The sequence below is a fragment of the Scyliorhinus torazame genome, chromosome 14, assembly GCF_047496885.1.
Source record: "Scyliorhinus torazame isolate Kashiwa2021f chromosome 14, sScyTor2.1, whole genome shotgun sequence".
NCBI lineage: Eukaryota > Metazoa > Chordata > Chondrichthyes > Carcharhiniformes > Scyliorhinidae > Scyliorhinus > Scyliorhinus torazame.
The window spans coordinates 205,931,271-205,947,013 of NC_092720.1; the positions used below are offsets into that span (position 1 = coordinate 205,931,271).

General features: G+C 47.7%; 1 protein-coding gene across 8 annotated transcripts in view; it reads right to left on the minus strand.

Annotated features, from left to right (window-relative positions):
- The window catches only part of prrc2a (proline-rich coiled-coil 2A), a 221,764-nt gene that overhangs the window by 139,830 nt on the left and 66,191 nt on the right, over positions 1 to 15,743 (minus strand). For all 8 annotated transcript variants that reach the window (XM_072475501.1, XM_072475498.1, XM_072475504.1 and 5 more), the window contains 2 exons: positions 2,858 to 2,930; positions 855 to 998 (listed from right to left, as the gene is read on the minus strand). In XM_072475501.1, coding sequence (XP_072331602.1) covers positions 855 to 998; positions 2,858 to 2,930 — 217 coding nt within the window. The remainder of the gene's footprint in view (positions 1 to 854; positions 999 to 2,857; positions 2,931 to 15,743) is intronic.

Here is a 15,743-nt window from a genome sequence, read left to right on the forward strand (position 1 = left end):
GACACCCACATCCCAAACACAATTTGAAAATCCTCGAGCCAGTTCTACAGAAGGCTCATATGAAATGTTAACAATGTGTCTCTCTCTCTATACCAGACCTACGGAGTTCAACATTCTGGGGTTACCCTTGATCAGAAACTGAACTGGACTAGCCATATTAATAGTGTGGTTACCAGTGCAGGTCAAAGGCTAGGAATCCTATGGTGAGTAACTCACCTCCCTACTCCCAAAGCCTGTCCACCATCTATAAGGCACAAGTCAGGAATGTAATAGAATACTCTCCACTTGCCTGGATGAGTGCAGCTCCAACACCATCCAGGACAATGCAGCCCGCTTGATATGCACCCCCAAATCGCTCACCATCCCAGCTTGGAAACATATCACTGTTCCTTCACGGTTGCTGGGTCAAAATCCTGGAACTCCCTCCCCAACTGCACTGTCGGTGAACCTCCACCCCAGGGACTGCAGCGGTTCGAGAAGACAGCTCATCACCACTTTCTGAATGGCAATTAGGGATGGCAATAAATGCTGTCTTAGCCAGCGGCATCCACATCCCGTTAAATGAATTTTTAAAGTTTATCCAGCATTTACTGTTTTATTCAGATTTCTAGCAACTGCAATATTTTTCTTTTATTCCAGGAACTGGAGAACAGAGTGTTGATTGTTGCTTTTCAAAACCACATACATCTCATACACTAATAAACAATTCAACAACAGATGTACGTCCTTAAAGAAGATTTCAACGATTCCATGTAACCATGGTTTTAAAAAAAAAAAGGTTTGGAGCTCCCCTGTAGGTGCAACATGAAAACACTCACTTTGGCTACGCATCAACCACTGAAGCAGACACTTACTTTGAGGGCGGAGGCTTGGTCCGGGCCCATACGACTGATCTGCAATGTCCCTTTCTCGGCCAACTTTGTCCTGATCTCCAGCCGCTTGCAGGGTTGGAAATTCCTCGCGAGAGAATGGCGACTGTTGGTTTGATCCCTTTCCACCTGAACACAAGAGGATTTCATTAAAAATCATTTCATCCAATCGCAGGTGGCAATGCCATTTCACCAGACAAGTATTTGCTTGGGATTTTTCAAGTGGAGAAGGAGGTCTCAAAATACCCCACACGACTGTTTCTTTCAGGGAATCGTAGAACGACACAGCACTGGAGGCGAATATTTGGTAATCATGCCTGTTCCTGCTCTTTATTAGAGACTTCCAAATATTCCCATTTGTCTGCTCTTTCCCTAAAGTCCTACAATTTTTTCCCTTCAAGTATTTATACTATTCCCTTTGAAAATTACAACTGAATCTGCTTCCACCACCCGTTAGGCACCCTCTATGACCAATAATATATCTGAATGCCTTGCTATTCTAGCAACTTTTCACAAATAGAAATGAGACAAGCAATTACTTAGACGTTTGGTTTACACCTGATTAGGAAGGAATATTGCCCATTCTATCAGAAAAGCTCTTTGCTTGTCAAATACTGCCAGAGAGCCTTTAACTACCCAAGAAGGGTTGCAAATCTTAGCTTGCACATACTCCAAAAGGATGGCACTCCCAGTGTTTTGACAGATTATCCTTTCAAGTCCTGATGTAGGGCATCAACCCACAACCTTCTGAGCGAGGGGAGAATGAGCTGAGTGGGACACATTACAAGTAAAATGCAAATACTAGGTCCAAATACCAACCGGCAGGAACAGTGTACGAAGGGGCCACAAACTAGTATTCAGGTTTCTTCTTAACTGAGCTACAGATTTAGAGGACTTTATTTTTTATTATGAACATGTAGTCTGTGGGGGTCAGACCTTAATATTAGATGTGTGAACAATCTTCAGATTATAACTGGAGAGGATTCTTTTTCAATAAACATGCATGACAAAGTGGGATCAAAACTTTACTAATAGATATTCTTTCTGAACAAGTCTGAAGGAACTCGTTATTTTAATGTGAAAGTAGTTATTTAAAATAAAGAGTACTCACCTGTACACAAGGCAACATTGCCACTATAATAAAATCAGCCAATCAGGTCACAACACTGACATCACAATAGTATCTCTGATCAGATAATTTCAGGGTTATTATTTCTCGCTTAAGAGAAATATTAATATACACAAATTGGTTTAAACAATCCCAGTTCTTAGATTGGGCAGTTTAAACAGCGGTTTAGACAGTTGACCCCTGGGACCTTGGTACTAATTTTCTACCCTGCTCAAAAGCAACAGAGGAATGGAAAGGTGGGACAACAGGAGGTGGTTTCACGAGGTGGATGGATACATGGCACGAGAAAAAACAAGAGCTTGCTCTGCATTTTCACCAATCTGTAGCTGACCGGGGAATTACCAAATTGGCAAGTGCCTCAGTCCAATTGTGTTGTTTGGGAATTCTATGCTCAACAAATGTCCTTTCATCTATCAAAGGAACAGAGTTCAAATCCAACCCTCAGTTGAGTCTGAAAAGTTCATGATCTGTCAATTGTAGAAAGTCCAACCCTATTCATAAATGGGCAAGGGCCTACCATAGAAAACCTGCCTCTAACTGAACAAAACGTAATGAGGTGGAAACAGAAGCAATTGCCAAAGTACAGTACATGGGCACACATCAATAATGCACAATGTTACAGACAGTACTGCCATCAAAGTCTGCTGCTATTGCAGAGTCGAGCAACTTGCTCAAAATCAGATGCAATCCAACTCCCAAAAAGGATTGATGAAGAGAAGTGTTGAATTCTCAATTACAAGCACCACCGAGTGGAAAGTGAAACATGCAAAGATGTCCAGCAGACTTGCAGGACCGCCAGCACCATTATGAATCACTCAACTTGCAGGCAGTATTTTTGACTCAATTGTTTTAAACTCACCATCTCCTTGCGCACCATGTGTAACGCTCGCCTGTGCCCAGGATTTTGTTCCGCTTTGTGCTGAAGCGGTGGCCTGCAATTAACAGAAGAAAGGATCTTGACCATTTACTTATCAACACAATTTTGGACTTGGGGTTTGAAAAAAAAAAAAAAATGCAGTTACTTAAATTTTGCAAATACTTCCAAACCAGTGTTGGGAGTTGGCAAACTGCACTTGTTCACATGCTGCAGATGCGCATAAAGATGCCTATGGTCTGTTTGGGGATTTTCAGCAGAGGGGCAGCCCAACCTGCCTGTACCAGGTCTTGATCCAAATCAGTTCCAAACCACTCCTTCAGTTTCTTTCTCCTTTTTCAGAATATACCCAAGCTTTTTTTTTTTTTAAATGAAGTGTTTTTATTGGCATTTCCAAATTAACATAGTGAAACTTTGCATCCGCTATTTACAGTTATGTACATACATTCTTTCTTGATATTTCTTGTTCCCCCTTCCCCTCTTCCTCCCCCCCCCCCCACCCCACTCCTCCTTTGTATCCACCTCGCCGGGTGTTCTATTACAAGCTCCTGCGTTCCCCTTTCCCCCACCCTCTTCTATTACAAGCTCCTGCGTTCCCCTTTTCCCCACCCTCTTCTATTACAAGCTCCTGCGGTCCCCTTTCCCCCGCTCTCTCCTTTGTGTTTTTTGTTGCAGGCCTTGTGGGTTCAGGGTGGTGGTGGTGGTGGGGGGGGGGGGGGGGGGGTGCTTCCTGCCTCCTGTGCCTCCCCCTCCTCCATGCTTCTTCCTGTGGTTTCCCCCAGGTTTTCTCCTCATTTCCTCCCCCCTTCCCTTCTGGACCTCTTATTAATGCTGTGCGTTTTTGTCTGCTCTCTCCAGTCTCTGTTGGCCTCGAACAGATCTTGGAACACGCCAATGAATTGCCCCATACTTTGAGAAAGCCTTCATCCGATCCTCAGATGGTGTATTTGATCTTCTCCAGGTGGAGAAATTCCACCAGGTCTGCAGCTGTGGGTGGTGCTGCTGATTGCCAGCCAAGCAGGAATCTCCGGCGTGCGATTGGCCCCCTTCCCCATATGTAGCTCTGGCTGTTTGGATACCCTGAAGATTGCCACGCTGATACGGCTCCACTCACCTCCACAACCTCGGAAATCGCCTCGAAGGTTGTCCAGAATCTTACAGGCTCAGAATATGTGTGGGTGTGGTTGGCAGGCCTCCCTGGCACGGTTCACATTTATCCTCCACCTCCAGGAAGAACCTGCTCATTCGGGTTCTGGTTAGGTGCACTCTGTGCACCACTTTAAACTGCATGAGGCTGAACCTTGCGCAGGAGGTGGAGGAGCTGGCTCTGTTCAGTGCTTCACTCCATAGTCCCCAACCCACCCCAAAACACCTCCCCATTTTCACCTGGTTTCGTCCAGTGTTAGTCTCGCCCTGTCCAGTAGCTGATCATAGAACATAGAACGATACAGCGCAGTACAGGCCCTTCGGCCCTTTGCACCGAAACAAAAGCCATCTAACCTACACTATGCCATTATCATCCATATGTTTATCCAATAAACTTTTAAATGCCCTCAATGTTGGCGAGTTCACTACTGTTGCAGGTAGGGCATTCCACGGCCTCACTACTCTTTGCGTAAAGAACCTACCTCTGACCTCTGTCCTATATCTATTACCCCTCAGTTTAAAGCTATGTCCCCTCGTGCCAGCCATTTCTATCCGCGGGAGAAGGCTCTCACTGTCCACCCTATCCAACCCCCTGATCATTTTGTATGCCTCTATTAAGTCTCCTCTTAACCTTCTTCTCTCCAACGAAAACAACCTCAAGTCCATCAGCCTTTCCTCATAAGACTTTCCCTCCATACCAGGCAACATCCTGGTAAATCTCCTCTGCACCCGCTCCAAAGCCTCCACGTCCTTCCGATAATGCGGTGACCAGAACTGTACGCAATACTCCAAATGCGGCCGCACCAGAGTTTTGTACAGCTGCAACATGACCTCCCGACTCCGGAACTCAATCCCTCTACCAATAAAGGCCAACACTCCATAGGCCTTCTTCACAACCCTATCAACCTGGGTGGCAACTTTCAGGGATCTATGTACATGGACACCTAGATCCCGCTGCTCATCCACACTTCCAAGAACTTTACCATTAGCCAAATATTCCACATTCCGGTTATTCCTTCCAAAGTGAATCACCTCACACTTCTCTACATTAAACTCCATTTGCCACCTCTCAGCCCAGCTCTGCAGCTTATCTATATCCCTCTGTAACCTGCTACATCCTTCCACACTGTCGACAACACCACCGACTTTAGTGTCGTCTGCAAATTTACTCACCCACCCCTCTGCGCCTTCCTCTAGGTCATTGATAAAAATGACAAACAGCAATGGCCCCAGAACAGATCCTTGTGGTACGCCACTTGTAACTGAACTCCATTCTGAACATTTCCCATCAACCACCACCCTCTGTCTTCTTTCAGCTAGCCAATTTCTGATCCACATCTCTAAATCTCCCTCAATCCCCAGCCTCCGTATTTTCTGCAATAGCCTACCATGGGGAACCTTATCAAACGCTTTACTGAGATCCATATATACCACATCAACTGCTCTACCATCGTCTACCTGTTCAGTCACCTTCTCAAATAACTCGATAAGGTTTGTGAGGCATGACCTACCCTTCACAAAGCCATGCTGACTATCCCTGATCATATTATTCCTATCTAGATGATTATAAATCTGGTCTCTTATAATCCCCTCCAAGACTTTACCCACTACAGACGTGAGGCTCACCGGTCTATAGTTGCTGGGGTTGTCTCTGCTCCCCTTTTTGAACAAAGGGACCACATTTGCTATCCTCCAGTCCTCTGGCACTATTCCTGTAGCCAATGATGACATAAAAATCAAAGCCAAAGGTCCAGCAATCTCTTCCCTGGCCTCCCAGAGAATCCTAGGATAAATCCCATCAGGCCCCGGGGACTTATCTATTTTCAGCCTGTCCAGAATTGCCAACACCTCTTCCCTACGTACCTCAATGCCATCTATTCTAATAGCCTGGGTCTCAGCATTCTCCTCCACAACTTTATCTTTTCCCGGAGTGAATAATGACGAAAAATATTCATATAGTATCTCTCCCATCTCTTCAGACTCCACACACAACTTCCCATCCCTGTCCTTGACTGGTCCTACTCTTTCCCTAGTCATTCGCTTATTCCTGACATACCTATAGAAAGCTTTTGAGTTTTCCTTGATCCTACCTGCCAAATACTTCTCATGTCCACTCCTTGCTCATCTTAGCTCTCTCTTTAGATCCTTCCTCGCTACCTTGTAACTATCCCTCGCCCCAACTGAAACTTCACACCTCATCTTCACATAGGCCTCCTTCTTCCTCTTAACAAGAGATTCCACTTCTTTGGTAAACCACAGTTCCCTCGCTCTACGCCTTCCTCCCTGCCTGACCGGTACATACATATCAAGAACACGCAGTAGCTGATCCTTGAACAAGCTCCACTTATCCAGTGTGCCCAACACTTGCAGCCTACTTCTCCACCTTATCCTCACGTCTAATGGCATCATAATTGCCCTTCCCCCAGCTATAACTCTTGCCCTGCATTGTATACTTATCCCTTTCCATCATTAACGTAAACGTCACCGAATTGTGGTCACTGTCCCCAAAGTGCTCTCCTACCTCCAAATCCAACACCTGGCCTGGTTCATTACCCAAAACCAAATCCAACGTGGCCTCGCCTCTTGTTGGCCGGTCAACATATTGTATCAGGAAACCCTCCTGCACACACTGTACAAAAAACGACCCATCTAATGTACTCGAACTATATCTTTTCCAGTCAATATTTGGAAAGTTAAAGTCTCCCATAACAACTACCCTGTTACTTTTGCTCTTATCCAGGATCATCCTCACCATCCTTTACTCTACATCCCTAGAACTATTTGGAGGCCTATTGAAAACTCCCAACAGGGTGACCTCTTCTTTCCCGTTTCTAACCTCAGCCCATACTACCTCAGAAGATGAGTCCCCATCTAGCATCCTCTCTGCCACCGTAATAATCATAGCCGCAGTTCCCCCGTTCCTTATGGTCAGCTTTTCCTGCAGTTCCCCCTTCTTTACTGTCAATGTTTATCAGAGTGTTTTTTGGGGCCCTGGGGTATGCTTCACCGTCGGTAAGTCCAGGTCTTCAGTTAGCTCGCTCAGTGTCACTAGTCTGTCTCCCATGCAAAAGTCCCTGACTGTTCATGTCACCCCGTCCTGTATCCATTTTCTGAAAGTGTCTAGCATGGCGGATACGTATGGTTTCCGCAGATGAGGGAGGGGAGGGAGAGGGACTCCTCCATCCTCACTCATTTCATGGGGGGGGGGGGGGGGGGGGGGGTGTTCACGTATCCATCCCTCACGCTCTTGTCGTTGCTGCCCAGTGGTAGTTTTGTAGATTCGATAGTGCCAGCCTGCCCAAGACTTCTCTCCTCTGCAGTGTTGATATGGGGATTCTTACACCACCAAACAAACGCTATGACCATTTTATCTATGTTGTGAAGGCAGCCTTCGGGATGAAGATCAGTATCGATCCGAACAGGAAGAGGAACGTCGGCAGTACGTTCATTTTGATCATCTGCACCCGCCCTGCCAGGGAAAACAGGAGCGTGTTTTTTTTGCACTGAGTGCTGAATTTGGTGCTTTTTGAGTGCGATAGTGAGAGTTTGGTGACCGAGGGAGTATAAGGCTTCATTTTTATCAGAAGTTTAGTCTTTCTTTTATTTAGTTAATTAACTTAAAAGTTGCTGTTTGGTTTAGAAGAAGGTGAATTTTCAATCAGCTTTAAACAGGCTTCTACTTCTAGGCACTTGCAGCTGGAGCTTGTTAATTAGTTAATTGGATTAGGCCAGTTTTTGAGGCTAGATTCACAGTATAAAAGTGATCCCCTACAGTGCAGACTTTGTTTGCACTGAGTGCTGAATTTGGTGCATTTGAGTGCGATAGTGAGAGTTTGGTGACCGAGGGAGTGCTGAATTTGGTGCATTTGAGTGCGATAGTGAGAGTTTGGTGACCGAGGGAGTTAGGTGAGGAGGGAGTAAGGTGCTCCTTTCATTTTGTTTCCGACATTTCCACAAAGAGTGTGAAGAGAGCCAGGAGTTTACAGGAAGTGTAGCTGACTGGGAGCAGAGTCGGAGGGCGGAGATCTAGTTAGTCCACACACCCGCTATATTCTTTAAGGTAAGAGGGGATGGAGGCTAGGCCAGTTACATGATCCTCCTGTAGGATGTGGGTGGTGAGGGATACCACCGGTGTCCCCACTGACTATACCTGCGGGAAGTGCACCCAACTTCAGCTCCTCAAAGACCGTGTTAGGGAACTGGAGCTGAAGCTGGATGAACTTCGGATCATCCGGGAGGCAGAGGGGGTGATTGAGAAGAGTTACAGGGAGGTAACCACACCCAAGGTACAGGACAAGAATAGCTGGGTTACAGTCAGGGGGAAAAAAACAAACAGGCAGACAGTGCAGGAATCCCTAGTGGCCGTTCCCCTTCAAAACAAGTATACCGTTTTGGATGCTGTTGGGGGGGGATGACCTACCGGGGGAAGGCCCTAGCGGTCAGGTCTCTGGCACGGAGTCTGGCTCTGGGGCTCAGAAGGGAAGGGGGGAGAATAGAAAAGCAATAGTTGTAGGAGATTCAATGGTTAGGGGAATAGATAGGAGATTCTGTGGTCGCGAGCGAGACTCCCGGAAGGTATGTTGCCTCCCGGGTGCCAGGGCCAGGGATGTCTCGGATCGTGTCTTCAGGATCCTTAAGGGGGAGGGTGAGCAGCCAGAAGTCGTGGTGCACATTGGTACCAACGACATAGGTAGGAAAAGGGGTGTGGAGGTAATAAACAAGTTTAGGGAGTTAGGCTGGAAGTTGAAAGCCAGGACAGACAGAGTTGTCATCTCTGGTTTGTTGCCGGTGCCACGTGATAGCGAGGCTAGGAATAGGGAGAGAGTGCAGTTGAACACGTGGCTGCAGGAATGGTGCAGGAGGGAGGGCTTCAGGTATTTGGATAATTGGAGCGCATTCTGGGGAAGGTGGGACCTGTACAAGCAGGACGGGTTGCATCTGAACCAGAGGGGCACCAATATCCTGGGAGGGAGGTTTGCTAGTACTCTTCGGGAGGGTTTAAACTAATTTGGCAGGGGAATGGGAACCGGATTTGTAGTCCAGCAACTAAGGTAGCCGATATTCAGGACGCCAAAGCATGTAATGAGGCAGTGGGGAAGGGAACACTGACAAAGGAGAGTATTTGCAGGCACGGAGATGGGTTGAAGTGTGTATACTTCAACGCAAGAAGCATCAGGAATAAGGTGGGTGAACTTAAGGCATGGATCAGTACTTGGGACTACGATGTGGTGGCCATCACGGAAACTTGGATAGAAGAGGGGCAGAAATGGTTGTTGGAGGTCCCTGGTTATAGATGTTTCAATAAGATTAGGGAGGGTGGTAAAAGAGGTGGGGGGGTGGCATTATTAATTAGAGATAGTATAACAGCTGCAGAAAGGCAGTTCGAGGAGTGTCACCCTATTGAGGTAGTATGGGTTGAAGTCAGAAATAGGAAAGGAGCAGTCACCTTGTTAGGAGTTTTCTATAGGCCCCCCAATAGTAGCAGAGATGTGGAGGAACAGATTGGGAAACAGATTTTGGAAAGGTGCAGAAGTCATAGGGTAGTAGTCATGGGCGACTTTAACTTCCCAAATATTGAGTGGAAACTCTTTAGATCAAATAGTTTGGATGGGGTGGTGTTTGTGCAGTGTGTCCAGGAAGCTTTTCTAACACAGTATGGAGATTGTCCGACCAGAAGAGGGGCAATATTGGATTTAGCACTGGGTAATGAACCAGGGCAAGTGATAGATTTGTTAGTGGGGGAGCATTTTGGAGATAGTGACCACAATTCTGTGACTTTCACTTTAGTAATGGAGAGGGATAGGTACGTGCAACAGGGCAAGGTTTACAATTGGGGGAAGGGTAAATACGATGTTGTCAGACAAGAATTGAAGTGCATAAGTTGGGAACATAGGCTGGCAGGGAAGGACACAGGTGAAATGTGGAACTTGTTCAAGGAACAGGTGCTACGTGTCCTTGATATGTATGTCCCTGTCAGGCAGGGAAGAGATGGTCGAGTGAGGGAACTATGGTTGACAAGAGAGGTTAGATGTCTTGTTAAGAGGAAAAAGGTGACTTATGTAAGGCTGAGGAAACAAGGTTCAGACAGGGCATTGGAGGGATACAAGATAGCCAGGAGGGAACTGAAGAAAGGGATTAGGAGAGCTAAGAGAGGGCATGAACAATCTTTGGCGGGTAGGATCAAGGAAAACCCCAAGGCCTTTTACACATATGTGAGAAATATGAGAATGACTAGAGCGAGGGTAGGTCCGATCAAGGACAGTAGCGGGAGATTGTGTATTGAGTCTGAAGAGATAGGAGAGGTCTTGAATGAGTATTTTTCTTCTGTATTTACAAATGAGAGGGGCGATATTGTTGGAGAGGACAGTGTGAAACAGATTGGTAAGCTCGAGGAAATACTTGTCAGGAAGGAAGATGTGTTGGGCATTTTGAAAAACTTGAGGATAGACAAGTCCCCCAGGCCTGACGGGATATATCCAAGGATTCTATGGGAAGCAAGAGATGAAATTGCAGAGCCGTTGGCAATGATCTTTTCATCCTCACTGTCAACAGGGGTGGTACCAGGGGATTGGAGAGTGGCGAATGCCGTGCCCCTGTTCAAAAAAGAACTAGGGATAACCCTGGGAATTACAGGCCAGTTAGTCTTACTTCGGTGGTAGGCAAAGTAATGGAAAGGGTACTGAAGGTTAGGATTTCTGAGCATCTGGAAAGACACTGCTTGATTAGGGATAGTCAGCACGGATTTGTGAGGGGTAGGTCTTGCCTTACAAATCTTATTGAATTCTTTGAGGAGGTGACCAAGCATGTGGATGAAGGTAAAGCAGTGGATGTAGTGTACATGGATTTTAGTAAGGCATTTGATAAAGTTCCCCATGGTAGGCTTATGCAGAAAGTAAGGAGGCATGGGATAGTGGGAAATTTGGCCAGTTGGATAACGAACTGGCTAACCAATAGAAGTCAGAGAGTGGTGGTGGATGGCAAATATTCAGCCTGGATCCCAGTTACCAGTGGCGTACCGCAGGGATCAGTTCTGGGTCCTCTGCTGTTTGTGATTTTCATTAATGACTTGGATGAGGGAGTTGAAGGGTGGGTCAGTAAATTTGCAGACGATACGAAGATTGGTGGAGTTGTGGATAGTAAGGAGGGCTGTTGTCGGCTGCAAAGAGACATAGATAGGATGCAGAGCTGGGCAGAGAAGTGGCAGATGGAGTTTAACCCTGAAAAGTGTGAGGTTGTCCATTTTGGAAGGACAAATATGAATGCAGAATACAGGGTTAACGGTAGAGTTCTTGGCAATGTGGAGGAGCAGAGAGATCTTGGGGTCTATGTTCATACATCTTTGAAAGTTGCCACTCAAGTGGATAGAGCTGTGAAGAAGGCCTATGGTGTGCTCGCGTTCATTAACAGAGGGATTGAATTTAAGAGCCGTGAGGTGATGATGCAGCTGTACAAAACTTTGGTAAGGCCACATTTGGAGTACTGTGTACAGTTCTGGTCGCCTCATTTTAGGAAGGATGTGGAAGCTCTGGAAAAGGTGCAAAGAAGATTTACCAGGATGTTGCCTGGAATGGAGAGTAGGTCTTACGAGGAAAGGTTGAGGGTGCTAGGCCTTTTCTCATTAGAGCGGAGAAGGATGAGGGGCGACTTGATAGAGGTTTATAAGATGATCAGGGGAATAGATAGAGTAGACAGTCAGAGACTTTTTCCCCGGGTGGAACACACCATTACAAGGGGACATAAATTTAAGGTGAAAGGTGGAAGATATAGGAGGGATATCAGAGGTAGGTTCTTTACCCAGAGAATAGTGGGGGCATGGAATGCACTGCCTGTGGAAGTAGTTGAGTCGGAAACATTAGGGACCTTCAAGCAGCTATTGGATAGGTACATGGATGACGGTAAAATGATATAGTGTAGATTTATTTGTTCTTAAGGGCAGCACGGTAGCATTGTGGATAGCACAATTGCTTCACAGCTCCAGGGTCCCAGGTTCAATTCCGGCTTGGGTCACTGTCTGTGCGGAGTCTGCACGTCCTCCCCGTGTCTGCGTGGGTTTCCTCCGGGTGCTCCGGTTTCCTCCCACAGTCCAAAGATGTGCGGGTTAGGTGAATTGGCCAATGATAAATTGCCCTTAATGTCCAAATTGCCCTTGGTGTTGGGTGGAGGTGTTGAGTTTGGGTATGGTGCTCTTTCCAAGAGCCGGTGCAGATTCAGTGGGCCGAATGGCCTCCTTCTGCACTGTAAATTCAATGATAATCTATGATTAATCTAGGACAAAGGTTCGGCACAACGTCGTGTGCCGAAGGGCCTGTTCTGTGCTGTATTTTCTATGTTCTATGTGTCCCATCTCTGTAGGTCCTTTTTAATCTCCTCCGCCAGACTGGTCAGACTCCACTTGTGGATCCGTTTCCAGTGCCGGGCTATCTGGAACCCAGGTAGCTGAATGTGTTTTGGGCTAGTTTGAATGGGAGTCCCTCCAGCTTTGCTCCTCCCCCTTATGGGTTCACTGGGAATGTCCATGTTAACTTTGTAACTCAAGAAGGTTCCAAACTATTTGGGTTCAATCATTCGGGTAAACAGGAGCGGGGACAGTGGGCATCCCTACCTTGTGCCTCTGGAAGTATCCAGAGTGATGGTGTTGGTTCGAACACTTGCCTTAGGGGCGTTGTACAGGATTTTCACCCAGGAGGTGAACCCTGCTCCTAGCCCAAACTGCTCCAGTACTTCAAAGAGGTTCTTCCACTCGACTGTCGAAGACCTTTTCTACGTTCAGGGAGATGAAAAACATTATTACATTTATCAGCCGCCTGACGTTCGCAGTTAGATGCCTAACCTTGACAAAGGCCTTCTGGTCCTCTGTGACCACCTCTGGCACGTAGTTCTCCAATCTCTTGTCCAGGACTTTCGCGAGCATCTTCGCATCTACGTTAAGCAGCAAACTGGGTCTGTACGATCTGCATTCCGTCGGGTCTTTGTCTTTTTTGGATATTAGCGATTATAGGAGGCAGGGTGCCCCTCGCTAGCGAGTTTGCGAACACGTTCCTTAGGTGTGGGGCCAGGGTGAATTTTTTTTAAATTTTTTATATAGATGCCCACCGGGAACCCGTTCAATCCTGGTACCTTCCCTGCCCGCATGGAGCTGATGCTCACCATGATTTTGCCCAGATCTATTGGTGCTTCCAGTTCCCCCCGCCTGTCCTGCCCCAGAATTTTTATCTGGGCTATTTCCCACGTGGCTGTCTGCTTTCTCAGCTGGTGAGCTAGTAGGCGGCCAACCTTTTCTCCGTGTTCTTGAAGGTCCCCCATGTCTGGCGGAGTTAGTGTTATGCTTTTGTAGTGGATAGCAGGTTAAAGTCCATTTGTAGATTTTTCCTCTCTGCCAGCAGCTCTACGGTCGGGGCCTCGGAGTACTTCCTGCCGACCTCCAGGGTGGAGTCGATTAATTATTGCCTGCCCACCCGCTTTTCCCCATATCCGAGAGCCTTGTAAGGTATAATTTCTCCCCTGGTCACAGCCTTCAGTGCCTCCCAGAACGTGGAAGGCGAGACCTCCCCATTCTGGTTATTAGTAACGTACTCGCCTATGGCCTGTGATGTTTCCTGGCAAAAAAGGCCTTGTTGGCCAAGAGGTCTGCCTCCATTTGGGGCGCTGGGCACGGCCCATCTCCAACCTCACATCCACTTATTGTGGAGCATGATAGGAGATGACTATCGCGGAGTATTCCGCTCTTACTATTCCTGGAAGCACCGATTTCCCCAGTGCAAATGTCGTCGATCTGGGTGTATACTTTGTGGACCGATGAGAACGAGAATTCCTGCTCACCGGGGTGCAGGAACCATGGGTCCACGGCCCCCATCTGTTCGATGAATGTGCCCAGCTCTCTAGCTATGCCTGTCTTTTTCCTCATTTTGGGGTTTGGTCGGTCAGTCAGCGGGTTGTGTACACAGTTAAAGTCACCCCCAATCAGTCGGTGTGTGTCAATGTCAGGGATTTCCACCATACTCTACTTTATAAAGTCTGTGTCATCCCAGTTGGATGCGTACACATTCACCAGTACTACCGATGCCCCGTCTGGGACACCGATGACTATGACGTACTGTCTCCCTTGCTCCGTAATCACCCTCGTCTCGGTGAACTTTGTCCTCTTGATGGCTACTCCCCTCGCCCTCGTCTCTAGCATGAATGGTTAGTCTGTCTCACCAGCCCTTCCTTACCAGTAGTCGGTCCTTCTCCCTCAGGTGTGTCTCGGTCCTTCTCCCTCAGGTGTGTCTCCTGCAGGTAGATTGTGTTGGCTGTCAGGCTTAAGTGGACGAAGACCCTGGCAACTATGTCCCCCTCTTCCTGTGTACCCCCCCCCCCCCCGGCACCCCTTACTGCCAGTCTTCCTGTGCAAGCCTCCCTGCCAGTACGGTGGCTCCCCATCCAGCACTGGTCTAGTCCTATGCCTATGCCTGCCTACTGCCTATTTTCGCTGTCTTTTCCTCACCTGCTTTTCCCCTGTCTTTGCTCTCTCGTGACCGGTCTTTCTGATCAGAACGATACAGTACAGTCCCACGTAAATATACAACAATATCTATGTGTCTCCTATTCTGCTATCGTCCTCAGACATGCCTTCGTCGCTGCCTTGCTTATTCTTTGTCCAGGCTATTGTCCCGTTAAAAAGTTGTTTGCTTCTGTCGGGATGTTGAATAGTACTCTTTAATCTGGTGTATATCCCAGAATCTGGCCAGGAATAAAATGCTGAATTGCACCCCACTCTGTAAAGCACTGATTTCGCCCGATTGAATTCAGCCTTTTTGTTTGCCAGGTCTGCCCCAATGTCCTGATAGATCCGGATCTACGTCCTTCCCATGTGCTCGCCTTTGTTTGTCTAGCCCACCGCAGGATCCTTCACGGTCCTGGTATCGCTGCAGCTCCGCAATGATTGATCTCAGCTGCTCCTCCACTTGGGCTTCGGTCGGAGCGACCCGCGTGCCCCATCGAGCTCCGGAGGGTTGGGGAAGCTGCCCCTCCCGAAGGTTGTCCAGCATTTGGGTGATTATAGTCAGTCAGGTCTCTGCCCTCGATGCCTTCAGGCAGGCTCACGATCCGTGCGTTCTGCCATCAGGACCCGTTTTCCTGGTCCTTGACCTTCCCCCTCAAGCTCCCCTGGGCTGCCACCTCTGCTTCCAGAGCAACGATCCTGTCACTCTGATCAGGCTCTCTCGGATTGTCCTCTCCTGCGCCTCCACTTTCTTTCCCAGTCCGTCAGATCATTCGTTATCGGGAGACCATCGCCTCAGTCACCACCACCTGGATCTCGATTCTAATCGCCTCCTTCACGGCGGTGAGCTCCTTCTTTACGAAGGTCCTCCATCCATCTCCTGGTATGGAGAAGAGAGGCTGGTGCTCGGGTCGACGGTCTCCCTCTCCTCTTGGATGGCCGGGGCCTCCTCACCTCGTGTGTCCACCGGTTTTGTCTGCCCATTGCCCTTTCATTCGCTGGCATATTCCCTCCGTTGGGGTTGTTTTTTGGGGCCAAATTTGTCTACAAATGTATTTTTTGGTTCTGGTTGGGAGGAGAGGCACCTGATGTGCATCCGCTCAGCACATCGCCGACAATGGAAATCCTCCAACTCCGCTCAGCACTTCGCCGACAATAGAAGTCCTCCAACTCAGTTTTGAAAGATACCACTGAATGTACGTCCAGTGAATTCCAGGTCATCACTTAGTGTATCTCCCCTCTGCT